Source organism: Amblyraja radiata, chromosome 27 (assembly GCF_010909765.2).
Source record: "Amblyraja radiata isolate CabotCenter1 chromosome 27, sAmbRad1.1.pri, whole genome shotgun sequence".
NCBI lineage: Eukaryota > Metazoa > Chordata > Chondrichthyes > Rajiformes > Rajidae > Amblyraja > Amblyraja radiata.
The window spans coordinates 8,626,524-8,653,643 of record NC_045982.1 but is presented as its reverse complement, the minus strand read 5'-3'; the positions used below and the strand labels follow the sequence as shown (position 1 = coordinate 8,653,643).

Sequence of the window (27,120 nt, the reverse complement as noted above, 5' to 3'; positions counted from 1 at the left end):
ATTCAATATGATCATGGCTGATCATCCAACTCAGTATCCCGTACCTGCCTTCTCTCCATACCCTCTGATCCCCTTAGCCACAAGGGCCACATCTAACTCCCTCTTAAATATAGCCAATTAACTGGCCTCGACTACCCTCTGTGGCAGGGAGTTCCAGAGATTCACCACTCTCTGTGTGAAAAAAGTTCTTCTCATCTCGGTTTTAAAGGATTTCCCACTTATCCTTAAGCTGTGACCCCTTGTCCTGGACTTCCCCAACATCGGGAGCAATCTTCCTGCATCTAGCCTGTCCAACCCCTTAAGAATTTTGTAAGTTTCTATAAGATCCCCTCTCAATCTCCTAAATTCTAGAGAGTATAAACCAAGTCTATCCAGTCTTTCTTCATAAGACAGTCCTGACATCCCAGGAATCAGTCTGGTGAACCTTTTCTGCACTCCCTCTATGGCAATAATGTCCTTCCTCAGATTTGGAGACCAAAACTGTACGCAATACTCCAGGTGTGGTCTCACCAAGACCCTGTATAACTGCAGTAGAACCTCCCTGCTCCTATACTCAAATCCTTTTGCTATGAAAGCTAACATACCATTCGCTTTCTTCACTGCCTGCTGCACCTGCATGCCCACTTTCAATGACTGGTGTACCATGACACCCAGGTCTCGCTGCATCTCCCCTTTTCCTAGTCGGCCACCATTTAGATAATACGCTTCCACGCTGTATCCCTAAAGTCTAAAGAATCAGGTGATTTTTGGCAAAGCTTGCGGTAAGGACATGTTTTGGTATCTGAACTCCGCACAATGCCTGCTCTTCTCGCTGGACACCAACTCACTCTACAGGTTTGCTGATGACACCATCATTGCCAGTCCAATCGACAACAACAATGAGGTGCAAAGCAGGACAAAGATCTGAGAACTTGTGCCACGGTGCCCATACGTCAACCTGGCTGTTGAAGTCAACAGGATGGAAGAGTTGGTTGTTGACCTAAGGAAGTGGGGTTAGGGGGCCTGGTTGTGTGGTCAAAGTCAAAGTCAAAGTCAAGTTTATTCGTCACATACACATACGAGGTGTGCAGTGAAATGAAAAGTGGCAATGCTCGCTGATTGTGCAAAAAAACAAACAAAACAAAAAAAACTACAAAACAGAATGGACCAGAAACACAATATTCACATATTGCATATTTGTGGGAGGAAAAAAAGAAAAAAAACCCAGCAATTTAAAAAAGACACCACAGTAAAAAGGTACAGTAAAAGGTGTGGCGAATACAACTGTCCTCATCAATGGAGCTGCTCTATTCAGCTACTCAACATCCCTATCAGCAGCAACCTAAGATAGACACAAAACGCTGGAGTAACCCAGCGGGACAGGCATCATCTCTGGATAGAATGGATGGGTGACGTTTTCGGGTCGAGTATCTTCTTCAGATGCAGAGATAAGGAAGGGTAAGCAAAGGTAAGATAAGAAGGCAGCAACCTTCCCATTGGTTCCTTCCCATTGATGGGGTGAAGAAGAAGAAAGCACATCCATGTCTACAAGGATTCTCTTGAATTTGTACAGGTGTGCTATAGAAAGTATTCTTACAGGATGCATCTCAGCTTGGTGTGGTGACTCTGCTTTTAACTGCCTACACCTGCAACGGGTGGTGGTTACAGCCCAGTCCATTGCAGGGCTCTTCATTTCCGACCATCCAGTCCGCCTTCCGACCATCCAGTTGCATCAGGAAGGCTCAAACTAAACTGAAGGTAGCCAGTTTAGCCACCTTGCCCATTCCATTTTTTTCACCTAGCTTCTGGGTGAAGATACAGGAGGTTGAAAGCCCAGATGTCCACACATCAGAACAGATCCTCCGTGGCTATCAGACTCCAGAACCAATGACCTCTTTCAAGTCTGAAGAAGGGTCTCGACCCGAAACATCGCCCATTCCTTTTCTTCAGAGATGCTGCCTGACCCGCTGAGTTACCCCAGCATTTCGTGACTGTCTTTGGTGTAGACCAGTATTTGCAGTTCCATCCTACATGTACCTATTTCACATCCCCTTCTTGGAGGTGCTGCTACATACTCTTATTCTTAACTCTCAGTTGGTTATCCTGTTATTGTTCTTTAGTAATTGTTTTTTTTCACCATTCTTCTGTTTTGCACTTGTATTTATCATTAAAATATATATTGGTCACTCTACAATTTTTTGTTGTGAACAAGGAGTTTCATTGCACCCTGGAATAGATAAGAATAAACTAATCTGAATCAATGGTAACGCTCCTGATATCAGTAATGGGGCAGAACCATGATGGGGTGGCACGGTGGCGCAGCGGTAGAGCTGCCGCCTTACAGCGCCAGAGATCCGGGTTCGATCCTGACTACGGGCGCTGTCTGTACGGAGTTTGTACGTTCTCCCCGTGATCTGCTTGGGTTTTCTCCGAGATCTTCGATTTCCTCCCACACTGTACGTACAGGTTTGTAGGTTAATCGGCTTGGTATAAAAGTAACTTATTCCTAGTGTGTGTAGGATGGCGTTGGTGTGCGGGGATCGCTGGTCGGTACGGACTCGGTGGGCCGAAGGGCCTGTTCCCTCACTATATCACCAAACTGAACTAAACCACAGCCTGTTTAGTCTTTTCTGATGGTGATACAGTGTCACGTTCTAGTATTAATCTTGTAAATCTCTTTTTCTCCTTCTTCACTGCCTTTATATCTAATATAATAGGGAGACTACCGCTGTGCATAGTAGACTAATTGTAGCATCACCAATGTTTTATTCAAGTTTTGAACATCACATTTCCTGCCAATGACCTAAACTAATGCTCACCTGCCTGCTTAATGGATGTAAAGTATCCTATGACATTTTATTAGCCAATTCGAATTAGAGTAAGTACATTATCCTGTAGTGATCTTCAGCCTACACCTGGAATCAAGATAAATCAACGTCAACTAAATATTGACCAGCATGCTTGAGGAAGCAAGGACCTCTATGACGAAGCTTTAAAATGGTTCTGTGAATTGAGATAAAATACTCACTCAAATACTAACAATTTGCAGTTGGAATTTCACTTTGTTCATCCCTGAACCTCATGGGTTTGGCTACAAATAAGGTTCATTAGGGCCACACATCAAAACAAAAATGGTCCCATCAACTCCCCACCAACCTCTAAACGTTCAGTTTAGAAATGCAGAGTGGAAACAGGCCCTTCGGCCCACCTAGTCCGTGCCGACCAGTGGTCACGTACACTAGATCTATCCAACACACCAGGGACAGTTCACAGAAACAAAATTATTCTGCAAACCTGCATATTTGGAACGTGGGGGGAAACGGAGCACCTGGATGTGAAACCCACGCAGTCACAGGAAGATCACGCAAACTCCGTACAGACAGCACCCGTCGGGAGTCAGTTGCAAACATTAGAATCATTACTGGAGTAAATCACATGCATCAGCTTCTTACAATACCTTAGTGCCAGCTTTTACTTTGTGACGATTGTGACAGAGAGTGAGAGAAGATGGAAAGGGGGTCAGAAGGGGGGGAAAGTGGGGTGAACAAAGGGGATGTGGATGGAGGAGATAAGAGATGTGGAATAAAGAGGGAGGGATAGTGGGATTGGAGTGTTGGTGGAGAATCAAGTGGGTCAGATGGGAAGTTCATAAGTTCTAGGAGCAGAATTAGGCCATTCGGCCCATCAAGTCTACTCCGCCATTCAATCATGGCTGATCTACCTTTCTCTCTCAACACCATTCTCCTGCCTTTGCCCCATAACCCCTGACACCCTGGAAGCGTGGAGTTCCAGTACGTCTCAGAATCCACGAGCACTGTCCTCTTTTGCCTTGTTTACCTGTGGTAAAATGCTGCTCCAGTTAAAACCATGGAGTACTCATTGGTCCACTTCGACGTGTATCCCCACAATCCCTTGTTGCTGTCCCAAAAGTGACTGCGGGCCGGGTAACCCACGATCCGATCAGGAAAGCTGCACCACACGGTGAATGCAAAGTCCACCTACACAGGGAACAAAGGCATCGGCTCGTCAAGTTTGCTTAGCGGCAAGTCATGGCCATGTTAAACGTCCAGCGAGCTGATTATCTCTTCTGCATGAGGAGTTCCACTTGTAACTAATCCACCAGTAAATTATTCATGCACTGGATTTAATCCTAATTATTCTACTGAGGTGGTATCACTGTTGTGCCTATCATGTTAACATATAAGTAAGTAAGTAAGTAAGTAAGTAAGTAAAGGGCCTGTCCCACGAGCATGCGGCAAGCGCGACCTAACGTGGTCGCTTGAGCTGTACGGCCTCGCGGGGCCGGTCCCACTTCGATCGCCAGAGCCGTATGGAGTTGTGCGGAGCTGGTCCCGACATCGCGCGGGGCTCCGAAAAACTGACCGTGTTCAAAAATTCTGCTTGGCAACGGCCTGCCGGCCCACAGCCGCCTCGACGCCCTACGTCACGCGCAAACTTCCCGCAGACTTCGCTCGAACTTCATGTCACTCACACGACCTCCGCGCTTCTGGTTTGGTCGCGCTTGCCGCATGCATGCGCATGCTGGTGGGACCGGCCCTTTAGGTCGCGCTTGCCGCATGGAGTCGCATGCTCGTGGGACAGGCCCCTTAGTAAGTAAGTTTATTGGCCAAGTATTCACATACAAGGAATTTGCCTTGGTGCTCCGCCCACAAGTAACAACATGACATACAGTGACAGTTACGAATGACTCAGAAAACAGTAAATATTAATAATAATAAAACATTAATGATAAAACACCATTGATCAAGCATGTGAACCAACAAAATACCAGATCAAAGGGAGACTACAGATTTTTGGCTGTTGAGTAGAGCAATTACTCGTGATAAAAACTGTATTTATGTCTGGCTGTGGCAGCTTTGACAGTCCGGAGTCGCTTTACAGAGGGAAGTGATTCAAAGAGTTTTTGGCCAGGGTGAGAGGGGTCAGAGATGATCTTGCCCACTCGCTTCCTGGCCCTTGCAGTGTACAGTTCATCAATGGAGGGAAGGTTGCAGCCAATAACCTTCTCTGCTGATCGGACGATTCGCTGCAGCCTCCAGGTGTTGTGCTGAGCTATAAATGTCCAATACAAAGTACAGCAGCAGAAACTCCAGTTATTTCATTCCTAACTAACATGCATTGTCCATTTCCAGAGGTCTTGCTGCTGGCCCAGCTGAGATCTGCCAACCAAGCACGAACTGGAGGATGAGCCTGGGACCTCTGGTTTGAATAACGGGGAATCACAGCAGCCAGTGTCTTGTCGGCAAAGCTGAAATTGGAGCAATCCAAACCAATCTACCCAGTGCTGGCAGGAAGCAAGACACTCACCAGTAAAACTGCCCATCAGCTGAGCCACAATGCCGCCCTTATGCAGCTCCCCAGATAATGTGTAGGAAGGAACTGCAGATGCTGGTTTAAACCGTAGACACAAAATGCTGGAGTAACCCAGCGGGACAGGCAGCATCTCTGGATGGAAGGAATGGGTGACGTTTCGGGTCGAGACCCTTCTTTAGACTGAATTTGAAGAACGGTCTCGACCCGAAACGTCACCCATTCCTTCTATCCAGAGATGCTGCCTGTCCCGCTGAGTTACACCAGCGTTTTGTGTCTGTCCCCACACAATGTGAGATACTGTTTGTCCATGGACAGAATTCATTGACAGCTTCAAGTTCCTAGGTGTCAACATCACCAACAATTTGACCTGATCCGACCACGTCCATACAATGGCCAAGAACACCAGTGCCTCTACTTCCTCAGAAAACTAAGATGATTGACGTCCCAAATGTCTCATACCAATTCCTATGAAGACTGCAAATGACTTCTCCGCTCCCATTTTGACAAGTTCCTGGGTCACGCAAAGTGGAACTGTAATGTGAATTGATTCTGTTCATTCATGCTAAAATTTGTATGAAGTGAAATGATGATATTTCAATTTGAATGCCTGCACTGCAAGGACGAGTCCCTGAACGGAAAGCCTACTGCAGTGGATGGTGATATGCTCTCTAAGGAATTATAAAAAGTAAACATATTGTGGAAAATCACTCATGTGCAACAGCCGACCCGCCTTGCGGATAATTGCTCAGGCAACCAGCAGCAGCCGACTGCTGACCCAGGAAACTCTCCCAGACGCTGCACACTGCGATGCGGTGAACGCCGTACCCAGGAGTACTGCGTTGATGGAGTTGCGATCTTAGAAACGAGTTGTTAAGTTGAAACCTGTGTATCTTCCACTGAATACAAAACATCTTTTGTCAAGGGAATTTGGGGCAATTTAAGAGAGCAGGAGCTTGGGGGTTAGATATTGGTACCGATAGAAGCGTAGCTAACCAAAAACAACACAATGGAGATGACTTTTTAGCAACTAGTGGGGTGCCATGCAGGTCAATGCTGTGGCCTTAATGCCCCTGTCCCACTTAGGAAACCTGAACGGAAACCTCTGGAGACTTTACGCCCCACCCAAGGTTTCCGTGCGGTTCCCGGAGGTTGCAGGTAGTGGAAGCAGGTAGGGAGACTGACAAAAACCTCCGGGAACCGCACGGAAACCTTGGGTGGGGCGCAAAGTCTCCAGATGTTTCCGTTCAGGTTTCCTAAGTGGGACAGGGGCATAACTGTTTACAATCTATATTGATGACTTTGTAATCTTAGTTTATTGTATTGCACTTTTGTTGTGTATTGTACAGTGTTATTGTTGCTATTGTTATTGGTATTATGGCCCCATAGCAGGAGCTTCCACGTCGCGGGGCTGGAAACTGGAAGTATCCCAAGCTAATTCTGCTACCAACAGCATCTGTTGCAACAAGTGATGGCTCCCACTGATTGTCGCCGGAAGCTTGCGCCCTTTTCAGGACGGACGAAGACAGCGAGGTCGACATTTGAAACATGGAAGATGGACAAGAAAGAAGAGGATTGGTATTAGTGGGACGACAGATGGCACAATGGGCTAAGTGTTCGGCTGGCAACCGGAAGGTAGCCGGTTCGAATCCCGCTTGGAGTGCATACTGTCGTTGTGTCCTTGGGCAAGACACTTCACCCACCTTTGCCTGTGTGTGAATGTGTGTGAGTGATTGGTGGTGGTCGGAGGGGCCGTAGGCGCAGATTGGCAGCCACGCTTCTGTCAGTCTGCCCCAGGGCAGCTGTGGCTACAGAAGTAGCTTACCACCACCGAGTGTGACTGAGGAGTGAATGAATAATGCGATGTAAAGCGCCTTGAGTATTAGAAAGGCGCTATATAAATCCCATCCATTATTATTATTATTATTATTATAGATAAAACTGCAAAAAAAACTGTTCATGCATTCTCAGTGTCTGTATATTCAATAGTGTTGTTTTCAGTAGTGTTCACATCTATCTTTTTAAAACAGTCTTGCCACCCGTGCCCACCTTGGTGTGACATCCTTCCTTTGTTTGAGGGGAGTCCCACTGGACTCTGCCCCTCAAAGTCCAGCAGTGGAAGGACCTCCATGCTAGCTGCATTAGAGGAGTTTATGTTTCTTAGTTTAGTTTAGTTTAATTTAGTTTAGAGATACAACGTGGAAACAGGCCCTTCTGGAGAGAAAGGGAATAGGCAACGGGTTTCGGGTCGAGACCCTTCTTCAAATGCAGACGTCTTAAAAAGGGTCTCGACCCAAAACATCACCTTCTCCTTTTCTCCAGAGATGCTGCCTGACCCGCTGAGTTACTCCAGCTTATTGTATCTGGCCTTGGTTTAAAGCAGCAGCTGAAGTTCCTCCCTGCACGTATTGTGAGGTGACCTACAACACTGAAACCTTTGCTTACCTCGTTGGTCGAGAGTACGGTGTCCTCGTCCAGACTCAACACGGCATCGGTTGTTATGACGTCGTAGGGAAAGAAGCGACTGCTCATTGTCTGGAAATGGAGGGGCAGAGGAATTAGTACAGGGGTCACCATCACCAAAACGATTCCATTCGCGTTCCCATGCAGTTAGCTCCCATAAAAGGGGAATGCCATTTGGGAAGACATTACCCCATCTTGCTTAGATAGTACAGTTTTTCATTATATCTCAGTACACGTGACAATAATAAACCAATGCCGATGGAATAGAAAAAAGAGAAAATTGGGTTTAGTGTAGTGTAGAGATATAGAATGGAACAGGCCCGTCAACCCACCAAGTCTGTGCCGACCTTCATCTTCTTCATGCGTTTGAGGCATCAGAAGCAGATGGTGTCCGGGTTTGACTTTCCTAGGTGCCCGCCCTAAAAAGGACGCACGCTCCGGGTTGGCGGCAAGCTGCGGCGCTGCTGTGCCGACCACGATCCCCGTACACTAACACTATCCTACACACACCAGGGACAATTTACAATCATACCCAAGCCAATCAACCTACAAACCTGAACGTCTTTGGAGTGTGGGAGGAAATCGGACATCCCGGAAAAAACCCAAGCAGGTCACGGTGTGAATGTATAAACTCCGTACAGACAAGCACTCATTGTCAGGATCGAATGTGGGTCTGCAACACTGTAAGGCAGCAACGCAACCACTTCACCACTGTGCAGCCCCTTGTGCTTGTAAAGATATTGGTTACGAGGAAAAGGCTCTCTTGGTATAAATAAAGGTTCTGCTTTCCAAGTGGATGAGGTGGTGGTACGTATTAAGCAATAGACGATGGGTATGGTGTGTGGCTGGATCATCCTGGCAATGGGATTATAACCACTAGGAAGATGCTCAATGAGAGAAGGCACCCTCGTCAGGAGCAAAGCCATTGCATCATTAAAACACAAGGTTCATCATGGAGATCAAGGTAATTGTAGATTAGCTACATTCATTGTAAGACAAAGGTTCCCAACCTGGTGTACATTTCGCCTACCCGGGGGGCAAATTTGTTGATTCTGGATTTGTACATATTGTTTTTCATTGACTGAATGTGTTCTGGTATACCGGCATCTGTTCATCATTAGTTGCTCATAAATAAGTGAAATAACATTGTTAAGTGCTATGAAAGTTGCCAGGGGTAAACGGGACGAAAAAGGTTGGGAGCCCCTGTTGTAAGGCATGGAGATCCAGGGAATCTTCACCATATACTCCCAATGCCCTCTGCTGCACTCCTCCTCCCCTCCCATTGCCATTGAGTTCAATTATGTCATATAAATAGTCCCTTTACCAAACCGCACCCATCAAACTATTAAAGTACATTGAACGAATAACCTTGGCATTGGCACAAACTATTTTTAACTCCCACCCAAAAGGCTCTTGGCCAGCATTAACCTAGATTTCTTTGCACAAAGACCTTCATTTTATATTCAGCCAAAACTTATTTCATGTTCACACGGCATTGCTATTAAAACACAAATGTACTTGTGCTATGGCACCAGGATAAACGCTACACCAAAAAACCAAGCCCAGTGTCAAAGTATTATCTAAACTAACTATACAGACCTATGCGATAGGACAATAACTAACTTCATATTCAGTACTGAGCTGGCTACATGTTAACGAACACACAAGCTAAATGTTTAACCAAGAAACGTAATACCAATGCCACATGCAAATATAGGTGACACAATGTCTAAATATATTTTACATTGAAACTGCAGACTACAAACAGCACGCACTGCATGGTCTGTGCACAGTTTATGCCTATCCTCCAGAGGTTACTGCAAACTATAAGTAGGCTATCAATGCATTATATTTAGAATACAAACAGATTGCCTATAGCCTGGAAGTACACAGTCTGTTTTAGGTAGGTACAAGGAGATTCTGCTTGAGTTGTGTTAATTTAGACCAAATGGGACTAGCTTAGATAGATCTTTAGTCAGAGGGTGGTGAATCTGTGGAATTCTTTGCCTCAGAAGGCTGTGGAGGCCAAGTCAGTGGATAGTTTAAAGGCAGAGATCGATAGATTTTTGATTAGTGCAGGTGTCAGAAGTGTGGGGAGAAGGCAGGAGAATGGGGTTAGGAGGAAGAGATAGATCAGCCATGGTTGAATGGCGTTGACTTGATGGGCCGAATGGCCTAATTCTACTCCTATCACTTATGACCTTAGATAGGGCATCTTGGCTGGCATGAACAGATTGGGTTGAAGGGCCTGTTTCCATGCCATATGACTCTAAGTCTAGTTTAGTTTATTTCTTGGATACAACGGCGAAAGTATATGTACATATACACACAAGTAATATAATGTCCACGTGTGTGTAAGATTTGTTAACTTTAACCGGATTCATTCAAGAAACATAAGCTGCATATACAAAAATACAAAGGATATAATCATACTGTAAAGCTGCAACATGTAGAATTTATATCAAAGTGATAAGATGTTTATGCCAACTAGTTTACCCTGGTTTTATACTCCACATAAGCTTCCAATCTATTTCCTTCTTCTACATAGTCTTCATACATTCATGTTATTTGGCTATTTGGCCCATCAAGTCTACTCCACCATTCAATCATGGCTGATCTATCTTTACCTCTCAAACCCATCCTCCTGCCTGCTCCCCATAACCCCTGACACCCGTACCAATCAAGAATCTCTCAATCTCCGCCTTAAAAATATCCATTGGCTTGGCCTCCACTGCCTTCTGGTGGCAATGAAATCCACAGATTCACCACCCGCTGACTAAAGGAATTCCTCATCATCTCCTTTCTAAAGGCACGTCCTTTTATTCTGAGGCTATGGCCTCTAGTCCTAGACTCTCCCATTAGTGGAAACATCCCCTCCACGTCCACTCTATCATAGAAACATAGAAAATAGGTGCAGGAGTCGGCCATTCGGCCCTTCGAGCCTGCACCGCCATTCAATATGATCATGGCTGATCATCCAAATCAATATCCCATACTTGCCTTCTCTCCATATCCCTGACCCCTTTAGCCACATAGCCACATCTAACTCCCTCTTAAATCCAGCCAATGAACTGGCCTCGACTACCTTCTGTGGCAGAGAATTCCACAGATTCACCACTCTCTGTGTCAAAAATGATTTTCTCATCTCGGTCCTAAAAGACTTCCCTCTAATCCTTAAACTGTGACCCCTTGTTCTGGACTTCCCCAACATCGGGAATAATCTTCCTGCATCTAGCCTGTCCAACCCCTTAAGAATTTTGTAAGTTTCTGTAAGATCCCCCCTCAATCTTCTAAATTCTAGCGAGTACAAGCCGAGTCTATCCAGTCTTTCTTCATATGTAAGTCCAGCCAGTCACAGGGAGTATGTACAAACTGGAGGACATGGATTGGTGACATTTTGGGATGTTGTACGTTGATTGATCCATTGGTTCCTCAGAGTCAACGTGTGGGAAAATGGATCACATCTAAAGCAGCACGGAAGGAGGGAAAGGGTAGGTGATGCCACTTGGCTCACTGCTAAGAAATGTACTGGAAGTAAAAGATGAGAATAAAAGCGATCCCAGGGAAACTGGTGTGGAACCAGAGGTGTGGTAAACGGAACTAGAGTGAAGCTCTGGCAATCCAATCCTTGTGGCTGTCTTGTCATATAAAAGAACTTTCACTGATGTGATATTAAGAATGCGAAATTAGGAACTAAAGAGTTGTCTCTGTAGGGAAATATTAATCACCCAGCAGCTGGAATGTTCATTAATTTATTCATAACCAAATATTATTAATGTATGCAGTTAATGTATATTTTATGTGCTATGTACGCACATTACAGCAATTACCAGGATCCAATCGCCCAATGAATTATAAAACCAAACACTTACGAATGACATGAAAAACAGAGGACAAGAAAATACTTTTCTTTCTTAAGACCAGAAGCAATTTGTTCCATTACAGCAAGAGATTTAAAAGGAATGGGGAAAAGGTTAAGCACATTTGTAAACATCTCCAGCAATGAATGGTTACAGCTACGGGAAGACATTGTAAATGTTTGGGCTTTTCTTTCTGCTGTTGCAGTGAAGGTTGCGTTAGGAGCTGGCTTGAGAATGAACACATTATTTGGAACCCCATGCCTGTGCCTAAGCCTTTGGAACTGTGTCAAATTAGTTCAGCCAGCTATTGTCGTTTCCCCGTAGCCTTAAAATTATTTCATTTCAAGTTTGTAATCCAAATTATTTCAAGATAATGGAGGATTGCGATAATGTAAATGGTGATATCTGTTCCAGCAGTACAGTAGTGATGTTAGGAAATGTTTCTTTATTCATGAAGGAGGCTGGAACTTGCAACTCCCTCCCACGGACCTCTGCAGAGGCAGAGCGTGCAAGTCCTTCCAAAAGAGATAGCTACGTGGAGAAAGAAAATTATGGATTCAAGGGTATGGGGAGTGAGGCAGAGAGTGGAACTGGGATATTAAGGGGCCGGGGGATGGAATTAAGACTGATTGGGACATTGAAAGGCAGGTGAGTGGGATTTGGTAGAGGGACAGTTATAATGCAGTAGGTATTAAGTAGCTTTAAAGGTACAGAGAAAAAAATAGCATAATGGAATTCGTGACTGCGATACAAAGAGGATCTTTAGAGAGAAGGAAAGAGGGATTCAACAGAGCTAGACACTAAAACATAGGGAGAGTCATTTAAAGTGTGGAGTTAGACCAGCAACACATGTGGCCACTGGTCAGGTGAGGTGGGGACAGGGTGAATGTCAGCTGGTAGAGAAACAAAGGGGACATGGCCACATGGAGCACTGGTCTTGGATGTCAAAGATCAGGATGGCAGCAATGTGCTGGCCTCAGGTTAGATCATCAGAGATGGTGTTTGCACCTTCCCCGTCTTGACCATCCTCAGAATGCTCCGGTTTCTTTCCACATCCCAAAGACGTGTGGGCATGCAGGTTAATTGGCCTCTGTAAATTGTGCAGGGAAGGGAGTGAGTGGGAAAGTGAGATCATAAGATCATAAGTGTTAGGAATAGAATTAGGCCATTTGGTCCATCAAGTCTACTCCGCCATTCAATCGTGGCTGATCTATCTCTCCCTCCTAACCCCATGCTCCTGCCTTCTCCCCATAACCTCTGACCACCTTCGAGAACGTAGAACCAGTGTGAATGGGTGATCGATGGTTGCTGTGGACTCAGTGGGTGAAGGGCATATTTCAATGCTGTAAAATCAATCAATCAATGTGTACACCCAGGAAATGGCAACATCGGCACAAATCATTTCTTTTTTTCCCTTTTTTTTCCCCATTGTTTTTTTTATAATAATACATCTTTGGAGATAGGTTTGTGGATTATAAAGTATAACTTTTCATCTAATCCTGAGTTCAAGCTTCGGTTCGGTTAGGTTAGGTTCGGTTAGGCACAACTCATTTCTGCACCCTCTCCAGCTTAAAGGAGTAGATGTTGTCAATCTGTACAGATTGATTTTTACTGATGGCGAAGTCAAAGATTCAGTTGCGTCGGGAGGTGCAGAGACCTCTCTCTGGAAAACAAGTGATAAAAATCTTGTGTTTCCAAACTGATCCATGGATTCAATTTGGAACCACAAAGATTGTAATCATGTATCCACTCCTAATCAAATATTCATCCTGCTCTTTTAGAAGGTGTTAATTGACACAACGCTTTGGATGAAAACTGCTTCCAGTGAATCACTACTTTGTAAGAAGGATGCATTTTGTCAATCTCAATGATGCTTGTTCATTAGTGCTTGCTGTTCTTAATTATTTAAGCTTTGTGCTGCTTATTGCTGAATTGCTTTGAATTCAGTGCCGAAGTACTTACAACTAAATGTGGGTGCTTATTTCCTTAGCAAGTCTGCAAGAGATAATAACAGCAATACTCCTCTTCAGAATGGACAGGATTTGATATTTTCAATTTCAATTTTTCGTTTAGTGTTAGCTTAGAGATACAGTGCGGAATCAGGCCCTTCGGACTACCGAGTCCACGCCGACCAGCGATCCCCGCACATTTACACCATCCTACACACATTAGGGACAATTTTACAATTATACCAAGCCAATTAACCTACAAACCTTTAGAGAGTGGGAAAAAAACGGGGATCCCGGAGAAAACCCATGCAGGACACAGAGAAAGCGTGCAAACTCCGCACAGACAGCACCCATAGTCAGGATCGAACCAGGGTCACTGCTGCTGTAAGGCAGCAACTCTACCGCTGCACCCTCCAGATAATGTGCTAAAAATTATGCCTATTTTAAAGCATAATATAGCTCTGAAAACTGCTCTCTGAGTATTTGGAAATCTGGATGGTTGGGCATCCGGCCTACCAGGTGATGTGTGCGGTGCTCCCATAGACTTGACCAGGCTCTGATCCTCTGCTCTCTTCAGCACACACTGGTCACCATGCTTTCTATCAACACACTAGGGCGGCACAGTTGTAGTTCACAGTTCTATCCCTAGCCTGCAACATGCTGTGATTGTTTCAAGAGGTGAGGATCAGTTTGGGTTACCTCATGTGCTACAATATTAGCATAAAAAAACTCTGATAATCTGGCAGGCATTTGAGACACGCTGATGGTTCTGCACCTGGCTCACTCTAGAGCCACTCACAGTGTGAGCTACGGGTCTGTACTGTGAGTGAGGCATGTGGCAAGGTCTGGACTGATTGCATATTTCCTATTTCCTTTAAAATCACTTAGTTCACTGGAAAATCTGCTACCACTGTGTAACAAGTGAGAATAGTGATATAAAAGTGTGTTTGCATAGTAATATTGAAATAATATCTAATCATCCAGAACATTTCAGCATGGATCTTGGGTTGAAGAGCCTGTTTCTGTGCTGTCTTCTTCTTCTCTCCTTGCAAATGAAACATAAACCAAAGGAATAGTTAGATCTCAAGCCGGGTGTTGAGTAGCCAGGTTGTTGTCTCTGCGTCAATATCTGCCGGGCCCTGACTGAGCTCCATTTGGTGGGTGGTAGAGCGGGCACCCAGAGATGACATGGTTGGCTGTCTGTTGTTCTGCTCCGCATTCACAGGCTGGGCATCTCCACACGCTGGCATTGAAACGCTCAACTCCAGTACCAAGTCTGTTGAGCTTCACCCATGCTCCTCTGGGGAGGTCAGACCCTGGACACCTTTTATCTGGTGAAGAGATGTAGCTGTGTAATGGAGATGAGGTTGCCTTCCACTCCTATGACCACTTGGTGGCCATCCAGTGTGCTTGTTCTGTGCTGTCTGACTCTATATACTGGTCTGGCACTGCCAGTCCCAATGGTACTTGATTATCAGAACATTATTACATTCTTATTAGATAGATAGATAGATAGATAGATAGATAGATAGATAGATAGATAGATAGATAAATACTTTATTAATCCCCTTATTCAGGGGAAATTCTGATGTCCTTGCAGCACACTAATAAAAATACAACACAGTATTCATAAAGAAATTCAACACCAAAACATCCCCCCACAGTGATTCCCACTGTGGGGGAAGGCACAAAGTCCAGTCGCCCTCAAATGAAAAATCTTACCTTACGGCCTCCCTTTATAACTATCAGAGGCATTCTCGTTGAGGGCCATTTATTCTTGGGGACTAATGGTTTGTCACAGTTCCACAAGACAATTATCTAGGATCAAAAAAATAGATTATTTCATGGGTAGGTGAAAGTGATTTGGGATTTCTTTACATTTGTAGCTCTAACATTGAATATTCAACCCGGCTGGACACAAGCAAAATAATGTAGAGATGGACACAAAATGCTAGGGCAACGCAGCGGGTCAGGCAGCATTACTAAAGAAAAAGAATAGGTGACGTTTCAGGTTGGATGCTTTCTTCAGACTGCATCATAGGAATCAGGGTGGTGAATATTTGTTGCATTCTCTCTAATGGCAAGTTTATCCTTTCGTGGGTAAGGAGAACAAATCTGCACACAATACTTCAGGTGAGGTCTCAATATTGGTAAGTATAATGTTGTCACTTTGTGCATCACATCACAACAAGAGGATTTCAGCATAGGAGTAAAGAGGTTCTTCTGCAGTTGTATAGGGCTCTGGTAAGACCACATCTGGAGTATTGTGTACAGTTTTGGTCTCCTAATTTGAGGAAGGACATCCTTGTGATTGAGGCAGTGCAGCGTAGGTTCACTAGATTGATCCCTGGGATGGCGGTGCTGGCTCGAAGGGCCGAATTGACCTCCTCCTGCACCTATTTTCTATGTTTCTATCAACTCTTCCCGTCCTGGATATAATTTCTCACCTGTCACCATGTTCATTCACTCCTGCCTCCTTTCCCTTCCTAGCTGTGAGACTGAAGAGGAAGTTTTCTGAGTTGGCCCACTGGATTTTCCATGCATTGGAAACATTGAGAAACTGGGTGGGTCAGATTGCTCCCCTTGTCTTCCTACTCCAGCGGTGGGTGGACACGAGGAGAACCAGTTCTCTGCAATTTGCCTCCGAAGATTCCATAGGGAGCACCTTCCGAACCCAGCACTTCCTCCAGCCAGATGGACAAGGGCAACTTAAGCATGACAACACCACCACCTGGTGGATCCCCCTGCTCCACCGGAGCCACACACCATCCTGACTTGGAAATATATTGGCGTTCTTTCACCGTGGCTGGGTCGAAATCCTGGAACTCTCTTCCTGAGAGCATCGTGAGTGGAACCACAACTCAAAGATGCAGTGCTTCAAGAAGGTAGCTCACCACAACCTTCTCAAGGGCAATCAGTTATAGGCAGTTAAATGCTGCCTCAGCCTGCAATGGTCACATCCCTTCAATGAATAAAAAATATGAACGCTCTTCAATTATGATTCTGTTTAAAATCCAGCCTGATTCTTTTAGTGCTCCACTATGGGTTCTGTCGCAGGTGTAACCTTCGAAACAAAACCCCTTCTCCCCCAAGAAGCGGAGTGCAGGGGCTATTGCAACGTTTAAGAAACAATTAGACAGGTACATGGATAGGACATGTGGAATTTTAGTGGGATAAGGGCCAAACGGGGAAGGTTGGACTAGTAGTAGATGGGACATGTGGAATTCTTTGCCACAGAAGTCTGTGGAGGCCTAATCAGTGGATATTTTTAAGGCAGAGATAGATAGATTCTTGATTAGTACATGTGTCAGAGGGTATGGGGAGAAGGCAGGAGAAATGGGGTTAGGAGGGAGAGATAGATCAGCCATGATTGAATGGTGGAGCAGTCGAATGGCCTAATTCTACTCCTATCAATTATGACCTTATGTTGGTCGGTGTGGGCAAGATGGGCCGAAGGGCCTGTTTCCACGCTGTATAACTCTATGAGGTTATGAAAGATTACGTAAAACCATTTTGTGGAAAAGCAGGAAGACATTTCCTGGTGTATTTGGGTAATATTTATTCCTTGACCCAGATTACTTTATTATTATTATTATTAAAATAATGAAAAGTTGAGATCATCTTTTTTATTTTATACTTATACTATCATGTTGCTATTTTTTAGGAGCTTGTCCAAAGATTGGCTGGCATATATCTTACAACAAAGCACTTGGTGTTGCCCTGAATTTGCAAAACATGCAAGTCTTCCTTTCATGCTATTCTTTAGAGGCTACATGTGTGAGAGAGAAACAAACTTGCAGCTTGAAGCTGGATAAAGGCGGCAATGAAATGCCTGGGGGTGTTCTTTATTCTCTCTCAGTAATACAAAAGAGAAGTGGAGGCAAGAAGGTGCAGAAGAAACAAGGAGCAAAGACAAAAGAAAATAATCACTCGAGCGGCATCTTTTACATACTTGTGAACAGTACTTGGATTTTGCCAGTGCCAAGATTAATTTGATGATAGGCTGAGACTGGGAGACCAAGGGTGAGACTGCATGGATCAATGCAGTAAATTCCTTCTTCGGAGTTAAACCTGCAACCACAAAGTAACAACTGATTAGTACCGGGAGCTAGTGCACCCTAATAGACAATAGACAATAGACAAAAGGTGCAGGACTTCGAACCAGCACCGAACCGCCATTCAATGTGATTGTGGCTGATCATCCCCAATCAGTACCCCATTCCTGCCTTCTCCCCATATCCCCTGACTCCGCTATCTTTAAGAGACCCTATCTAGCTCTCTCTTAAAAGTATCCAGAGAACCGGCCTCCACCGCCCTCTGAGGCAGAGAATTCCACAGACTCACAATTGTCTGAGAGGAAAAAGTGTTTTCTCGTCTCCGTTCTAAATGGCCGACCTCTTATTCTTAAACTGTGTGTGGCCCCCTGGTTCTGGACTCCCCCAACATGGGGAACATGATGGACACAACGAGTGCTGGGATAGACTGAGAACAGTAAAATACATCCCGGTGGGAGATTTGTCGAGCATTCCTCGCTGTACAGACTGGCGTTTCACACTTACCCATATCCAAGTAGTAGAAGGGGTAATCTGCTACAAATGTTGAGTATTGAGGGAGCACAAATAATCCTCCTGGCAGTTTATTCCACATGTGTTTATTCCGTGACACGTGGGTGAATATTCTGTCCTTAATGATCTGCAAAGCAGAAATGAATTGGGTTAATCACCAACAGAGATTCATAGGAGCAGTATTGCAAAGCTTGGCCCATCGAATGCTTCTGATCTGGCTTTCTTGGCTAGTTGACTTGTACCTTCCACCCTTCAAGGCTCTGGATCGCTAGATCATTAATCTAACTGGTTTGCTACAGTGCCATCAATGCCAGTGTAATGTGGATGAGCTGAAGACATGGGATTTACCTGGTCAGTGTTAACTTCTCATCACATAAATTTGTCCCTGGACCACAATGTTTCACCGAAGTTGCCAGTTTGTTCTGCTATGTGGTTCAATGGTACTTTACTGTCCCCCTCACCCCTGGTTCTTAGTCTGAAGAAGAGTCTTGACCCCAAACGTGTGGGAGATTGCAACCTTCACATGGTCCGCACTGTTTTGACGAATGCAATCAACCCGGCGTGCACAATCAAATAAGATCAAATAGAACAAGTTGTCCTGCAACTTTAGGCTGTGCACACCATACGCAAGAATAAGAAGACCCCAAACGTCACCTGTTCCTTTTCTCCAGGGATGCTGCCTGACCTGCTGAGTTGCTCCAGTGTATTGAATCTATCTTCGTACTTTACGGTCACAGGTACTGAGGTACAATGGCATTGTTTTTTTGCATACAGTTCAGTAAATGCATTGCTATACACAAGCACATCTTAGATTCCGTACAAGTGTATAGGAATAGTACAAAGTGACAGTATGCAAGGGTCGCCAGGTTTGGTGCCATTTTCAAGTGCAAGTTGACATAAGATCAGAGCTTTTAACCTGGCCATAAAGGTCCGTTGTCCTGGCGACGTTGCAGGGTCGGCCTGGCCGTCCTCCACCGCTGCAGGCCGCTGCGGGACGTGTCCGGTCCACGCGCTCGGCCTCTTGGAGCGGCGCCCGATCCAGCCGAGCCCCATGCTGCTGCAGGGCCTCCAGCGGCCCACTCCACCGTGGAGGTGTACTGCAGCGGGCCTTGGTTCCTTGTGGCTGCCACCACTGCCGCCATCTTGACTCTCTTCACCTCTTCTTCGGAGGGGGGGGGGGGGGGGGGGGGGAGTGTTTCCCGGCTCAGCCAGGCCTGCTGCCGGGAGATAGGCACGGCAGCATGGTCTGGGGCACCTAAAAACTAAACCACCAGGTCTCTCTCTTTTTGTCTCTCGCAGGTATTTTAATTGGAAATTTCAATGCAGAATTAATTGAAATTGATTGAATTGATTGAAAGACACAGCACCGACCATCGATCATCTGTACACGCTAGTTCTCGGTTGTCCCATTTCCCCCGCCACTCCCGATACATTAAGAGCTATTTACAGAGGCCAATTAACCTACAAGCCCACATGTCTTCGGGATGTGGGAGGAAACCGAGGCACACGGAGGAAATCCACGTGGTCACAGGGAGAACGTGCAAACTCTACACAGGCAGAACCCGAGGTCAGGATTGAACCCAGGTCTCTGGCGCTGTGAGGCAGCAATTCTACCAGCCACCCAGTTTCCGGTGGTGCTCACTCTGCCAATGCAGAAGGCCCAGGACAGAAAGGTCGGATTCGGAATGGGAGGGGGAGTTGAAGTGCTTAGCCACAGGGAGATCAGGTTGTGCCATCTTATTGTAATATTTGGTGGGCTTTCATCAGATATTGGAATATGCTTTATGTGGCAAATATTTAAAAATAATGCAGCAGTAATTTGATATTGCGCCAATGGAGAAATTATTAAATCTTACAAAAGAACAAGGCCATTTCTATCTTGCCTCACTGAATTTCTTAATTCATCCTGGGGAATAAATAAGCCACCATACACTCTGGTTTCCCGCTGACCTTTTCCTAAACTGCACTCAGCAGGCCAGTCAAATACTTCTCTAATCCCATCGAACAGTAGGAGTGAGAGTTGTATCATCATCAGCTGAGCAGCCAGGTTGAAACAGGACTTTAACTGGTCAGATAATAAATGTAGTAAAGAGTTCAGCTCAGTCAATTCCACGCTACATTGAGTTTTGAATTAAATCTATTCACAGATGGAGAATAATGACTGGTAATTTACTGTGGGAAAAACAGACACTAATTGATTAATTGACCACTGATCATCTCATGGAGTTAAGATTCATTGCAAATGGATCACTGATATCAGCATACAGAGTATCTTCAATATGACCTTATTGCTTACAATGTGGCATTGGTACATTCAACCCACGAATCAGTTGCTGTTATCACCTCCGCTCGGTCCACATTAACCAACCTGATCTCCCTGTGGCTGAGCACTTCAACTCCCCCTCCCATTCCGAATCCGACCTCTCTGTCCTGGGCCTCCTCCATCGGCAGAGTGAGCACCACCGGAAACTGGAGGAATAGCACCTCATATTCCGCTTGGGCAGTCTGCATCCCAGTGGCCTGAACATTGACTTCTCCAATTTCTGATAGCCCCTGCTGTCTCCTCCCCTTCTCAGCTCTCTGGCTCCTCCTCTTCCTTTCTTCTTCCTGCCCCCTCCCACCCTGCATCAGTCTGAAGAAGGGTTTCGGCCCGAAACGTTGCCTATTTCCTTCGCTCCATAGATGCTGCCGTACCCGCTGAGTTTCTCCAGCAATTATGTCTACCTGCTGTTATCGGGCACCTGAACTGGCTCCTCACCAACTAGAGCATGGTCCCACCCTTCCACCAACCTCATTAGAGACCTTCAAACTATCTAATCAGATTGTATTGTACTTTAGTCCTGGTTATACAGCATGAAACAGGCCTCAAGCCCAACTGACCATTGTGGATCAGGATGCCCCATCTGCACTAGTCCCATCTGCCCACATCTCTTTAAGCTTTACTGAGTCTGCGCCGCCCAGCGATCGTCCCGTACCAGCACAATCCTACACACCAAGGACAATTTACAATTTTACCAAGCGTATTAACCTGTAAACCTGTACGCCTTTGGAGTGTGGCAGTAAACCGGAGCACGCGGAGAAAACCCACGCGGTCACAGGGAAGAACGTATAAACTACATACAGACAGCGCCTGTAGTCAGGATCGAACTAGGGTCTCTAGCGCTGCAAGGCGGCAACTATACTGCTGCGCCACCGTGCTGCCGAAACCTTTCCTATCCATGTACCTGGGCTTTTGCCTTACACCATCATGTCATTTGCTCACTTCCACCCTATCAAAGTCCATTAGCTCCAAGCTAATCAAAAAGGCACAGCAGCGTCTTTACTTCCTGAGGAGGCTCAAGAAAGCCCACCTGTCCCCCCAGATCCTGACCAACTTTTACCGCTGTACCGTCGAAAGCATCCTGACCACCTGCTTCACGGTATGGTACAGCAGTTGCACCGTAGCGGACAGGAAGGCACTACAACGGGTGGTGAAAACCGCTCAGTACATCATCGGTGCCCCACTCCCTGCCATGGATGCCCTCCACCGAAAACGGTGTCTGAGACGGGCCGGGAAGATCATCAAAGACCCCTCCCACCCTAACCATGGACTGTTTGCCCTCCTCCCATCAGGGAGGCGGTACAGGAGCCTCAGGTCTCATACTAGTAGGATGAGGAACAGCTTCTACAACAACACTATCACATTGCTGAACTCGGAGTCCCGCCGATAGATTTCTCCAGTCTCTCCGTCCACATTGTTTGCTTATTCTGTATTTTTATTTCTATATTGCACTATTATTACGGACTGACGCTAAACTGCATTTCGTTGTACCCATACTTGTATCTGTGCAATGACATTAAAGTTGAATTGAATTAGGTTGCGTTTGATGCCGTAAGTACCATATTAATGGAATTTGATTTTGTGTCATTTCCTTAGAACTTGTTTTGTATGGGACTTTAAGTTCATAAGTTATAGCAGCAGAATTAGGCCATTCGGCCCATCAAGTTAACTCCGCCATTCAGTCATGGCTGATCTATCTTTCCCTCTCCATCCCATTCTCCTGCCTTCTCCCCATAACCCCTGACTCCCGTATTAATCAAGAATCTATCAATCTCCATCTTAAAAATATCCATTGACTTGGCCTCCACAGCCTTCTGTGGCAATGAATTCCACAGATTCACCACCCTCTGACTAACGAAATTCCTCCTCAACTCATTTCTAAAGGAACGTCCTTTCATTCTGAGAGTAATATTTGTTTTACTTCTTCCTTCTCTCTATATTTTGTTTTCTCTCAAATGATTTATATTGAATTCAATTTCTTGAATGACTCTCCTTGTGTGTGTGTACAAGATAGTAATAATATTGTCTCTTCAGCCAATTTGGTGAAGAATCTTCATAGGTGTTTGAAGCAAAAGGTCTTGTTCAAGATATTGAATTCTATATAAATGATGGCAAAGCAAAGGGATGGAAAGGCGGAAAAAAAACAAAAAAAAACTGATTTTGAAAAATGTACCAACAATAATTAAGTTCTGAGGAAATGACACAAAATCAATTTCCATTTATATGGTAGTTAAAATGTACCATAACATCCTGAGGCAATTCACAGAAATATTATCAAATAAAAAATGGATGCAGGAGCCAAATAATAATAATTGGCATGGAAGAGCAAGTGTTTTTTTAATGAGTGAGACGGAGTGCGACCAATCATTCAAAGTAGTTGGTGAGAGTTGATGGGGAAACCAAATGAAAAAGGGTGGCGCAGCGGTAGAGTTGCTGACTTACAGCGCCAGAGACCAGGCTTTGATCCTGACTGCGGGTGCTGTCCATACGGAGTTTGTACGTTCTCCCCCTGAGCTGCGTGGGTTTTCCCTGGTGCTCCGGTTTCCACCCACACAGGTTTGTAGGTTAATTGGCTTGTTATAATTGTAAATTGTCCCCAGTGTGTGTGGGATAGCGTAAGTGTGCGGGGATCGATGGTCGGGGCGGACTTGGTGTGCCGAAGGGCCTGAATCCGCGCTGTATCTCTAAACTAAACCAAAGCTAAGTGGAGACAGTTATATAGGTGCAGAGGTGCAGGAAAATTCTCCGCCTCAGACGGCAGTGGAGGCCGGTTCTCTGGATACTTTCAAGAGAGAGCTAGACAGGGATCTTAAAGATAGCGGAGTCAGGGGATATGGGCAGGAACGGGGTACTGTTTGGGGATGATCAGCCATGATCACATTGAATGGCGGTGCTGGCTCGAAGGGCCGAATGGCCTACTCCTGCATCTATTGTCTATAGAAAGGAACACTGGAGATTAGGGTGTTCACAGCTGAATTCAGGAACATCTAAATTTAGAGCACGGCAATGAAGAAGAGCTTCTATAAGTCTGCAAATGATTACTACGATTACTATGTTTGGGAGAGGCAAAGGTGTACGACTGCAGAATCAAGTTACATTTTGAAGTGATTGACCAGCAGATTCTGAATATGTGGTTGAAAGATTATTTGGATATGCAATATGCCAGCATCAATTTTTTTCAGACCAGCACCAGTAATAGTGGACATCTGGGTGGCTCAGGGAATGAGAAAATACGGGTCACGTACAGGCAGATTAGATTAGTTTAACGCAACACGTTCGGCACGGACATTGTGCGTTGAAAGGTCTGTTCTTTCGCTGTACTGTTTTATGCTTTAGGCTTTAAAGGAACAGTGCGGAAACAGTCCCTTCAGTCCCCGCTGACCAGCGATCGCCCCATAAACTAGAACTTTCCTGCACATCTAGGGACAATTTACAATTTTACCGAAGCTAATTAACTGACAAACTTGTACGGCTTTGGAGTATGGTTGTAAACTGGAGCACCTGGAGAAAACCCACGTGGTCACAGGGAGAATGTAAACACTGTTCAGCCAGCACCCGTAGCCAGGATCAAACCCAGTTCTCTGGTGCTGTAAGGCAGCAACTCTATCACCCCATGTAGTTCATTTCGACAAGACTCTCGTTCTGCACTCCTCTCATTAGTGGTATTAAGTGTGGCTCAGTAGGTAGCCCATTGCACCTGAGGTAGGTCATGGGTTCAAGTCCCAGTGTCAAGGTGAACTCATAGTCAACATTGAAGCTCTCAGTCTAATCAAGTGAGTGCTTCATTGCTGTGCCACTGTGCTGAACCATACTCAATGTTAATCCCATTTGTCCACTCTACATTCATATCCTTCAAGAGCGTTCCTATCTAAGTGCTCGACTAAATATCTCTTACGTTCAATCACAGTGATTGTATTTGCCTTCACTACCTCCTCTGGCGGCAAGTTTCAGATGTCAACCTCTCCGTGTGCAACAGATTTCCGCCTCAAATCCCTTTTAAAACTCCTTCCCCTCTCCTTAAGCCCTCTTGTTTTGATAGTAAAGATAATAAAAGCGACGTATATCACACTTGGTTGAATCTGGAGGAGGAAGTGAATGTAAAAGTTTAGAAGGTGCGGCTGTAATTAACCTTTGTTAGGCCATGCTCGGAACAAAGTGTGCAGGAAGGAACTGCAGATGCTGGTTTGCACCGAGGATAGACACAACACGCTGGAGTAACTCAGCGGGTCAGACAGCATCTCTGGAGAAAAAGAATAGGTGACGTTTCGGGTCGGAAGCCTCCTTCGGACTTGGGAATATGGCGTGCAGTTCTGGTCGCTGAATTATGGGAGGGGTGTGGAAGCTTTGCAGTGGGTGTAGAAGTTTACCAGGCTGCTGCCTGGATGAGAGGGTATTAGTGTAGGGAGAGTTTGGATCAACATGGATTGTTCACTTAAAGAGTCATAGAGTGATACAGTGTGGAAACAGGCTCTTCGGCCCAACGTGCCCACACCGGCCAACCTGTCCCAGCTACAATAGTCCCACCTGCCCGCAGTTGGTCCATATCCCTCCAAACCTGTCCTATCCATGTAACCACTGAGAGGGGATCTGAGAGTAGTACATACAATTATGAGAGGCGTAGACAGAGTAGATAGTCTTTTAATGGAGATGTCAAATATTGAACGAAATAGCTTTGGGAGGAGATTTTAAAGGAGTTTTACGAGCCATGTTTTTATTTTACTCAGAGTAGTAGAGTTGGTGGAAACAGATATGAGAGCATCATTTAATAAGCATGCCGACTGCCACTTGAACAGGCAGGGGATGGAGAGATACAGACAAAAAGCAGGCAGTTGAGATTGTTTAAATTGGCACTGTGGTCAACAAAGATACTATGGGCCAAAGGGCGTGTTCTTCTTCTACTTTCAATGTCCTAGTCCACTCTGGATGTAACAACGGCAAGGATTAAAGTTGGGGATTGGGGGATAATAAGGAGGTTTGTTGATGAAGAGGATTTGAGCTGAAACACTGCTCTGGGTCAAAAACAGCTGCAAACGCGGTCATGATCTAGCTTGTAGAAACATTGTCTGAAATCGTAGTCTGAAGAAGGGTCCCGACTGGACCCAGCACCTGTCCATGTTCTCCAGAGATGCTGCCTGACCCGCTGAGTTACCCTAGCACTTTGTGTCTTTTTCATGATCTAGCTCGGTCTATTGTGTCTTTGGGACAACTAACCGTGTTAGTTGCAGGGCATGGAGTCTTTACGGCCAAGTTAAGAATCTACATGTTAACAACTTTGGACATGACTAATACAAAATGGCACTGGAAACGTGACGTCTCTTGTGTACTATCTTGAGTGTATTTTACTATTCTTACACTCTTGCACTTAAGTATGTTTATGTATAGTAAGATACAGTGAACTGTAGGCATAAAAGGAATTTCACTGCCCCAAGGTTTATGTGACAATAACATACCAAAAAACATGAAGATCTACACTTTGAATCCATTGAAATCAACATAAATCAGCTCGCAAAAAATCCCTTCCCGCACCGCACAATTCTTCTCTGTTTATCAGTCAACATGTTATAGACAAATATGCATACTTGGACATAGCCAGCAGTGAGAGCATGTCAGGTGGTGGTGAGGACAATGCCTTGCATTATATGAGCACAGGGTCATTCGCACTTTCACCTCTGTCTGAAATCTGTACCTTTCAGCCCTATTAGTTTTTATTAGTTTTGAGATACAGCGCGGAAACAGGCCCTTCGGCCCACTGAGTTTTTGCTGACCAACAATCGGCCCGTACACTAGTTCTATCCTACACTCTAGGGACAATTTACAGAGGCCAATTAACTTACAAACCTGCATGTCATTTGGGATGTGGGAGGAAACCGGAGCGCCTGGAGGAAACCCATGCGGTCACAGAGAGAACGTACAAACTCCGTACAGACAGCACCCGTGGACAGGATTGAATCTGGGTCTTTAGCAACTCTACCGCTGCGCCACCGTGCCGTCCAGTGATACTCAAGTGGCTATCGCAAAGCATTAAACAACGTTCTGTGCAGTGCGAGGCTGGGCCACACCTTTGCTACGCTTGGCCTTTTTGAAAAATGTTAAAGCAAAGCCCTTCCTTATGTTGTCGGGCAGATGCTGAAGTCCTACTGGCTATAACGCCACTGGATACTCAAACACCCTTCCACAGATACACTGTAGATAATATTCTGACTGGTTGCACGTGGCTCGATCTGGCGAATCCAACCCAAGAGGCTGTAGAGAGTGATAGACTCTGCCCAGTCCATCACGGGCACTGCCCTCCCCATCATCTACGTGACGTTCTGCCTGAAGAATGTGGCATATATCATCAAGAATCTTCACTATCCGAGCCTTGCCCTCTTCTCGCTGTTACTGTCAAGCAGGTGGCATGGCTGCCGTACGCCACCAGGTATCGGAACAGCTACTTTCCCACAACTATCAGGCTCTTGAACCGACCTGCACAACCCTAATCTTACCTTGGCAACAGAACCCAATGGACCACCTCTGACCCAACCACAGACTTGTTCTTTTCTAATTGTGTTTTTGTCTGTGGAATTCTCTGCCTCAGAGGGCGGTGGAGGCAGGTTCTCTGGATACTTTCAAGAGAGAGCTAGATAGGGCTCTTAAAAATAGTGGAATCAGGG

The 27,120-nt window shown here is 45.4% G+C and overlaps 1 protein-coding gene across 1 annotated transcript in view; it reads right to left on the bottom strand.

The window, feature by feature from the left end:
• LOC116988377 (exostosin-1-like) overlaps positions 1–27,120 on the bottom strand; it is a 216,782-nt gene that overhangs the window by 12,640 nt on the left and 177,022 nt on the right. The window contains exons 5-9 of the mRNA XM_033045037.1: positions 18,142–18,274; positions 17,535–17,653; positions 15,305–15,400; positions 7,756–7,845; positions 3,817–3,977 (exon numbers count right to left, since the gene is read on the bottom strand). Coding sequence (XP_032900928.1) covers positions 3,817–3,977; positions 7,756–7,845; positions 15,305–15,400; positions 17,535–17,653; positions 18,142–18,274 — 599 coding nt within the window. The remainder of the gene's footprint in view (positions 1–3,816; positions 3,978–7,755; positions 7,846–15,304; positions 15,401–17,534; positions 17,654–18,141; positions 18,275–27,120) is intronic.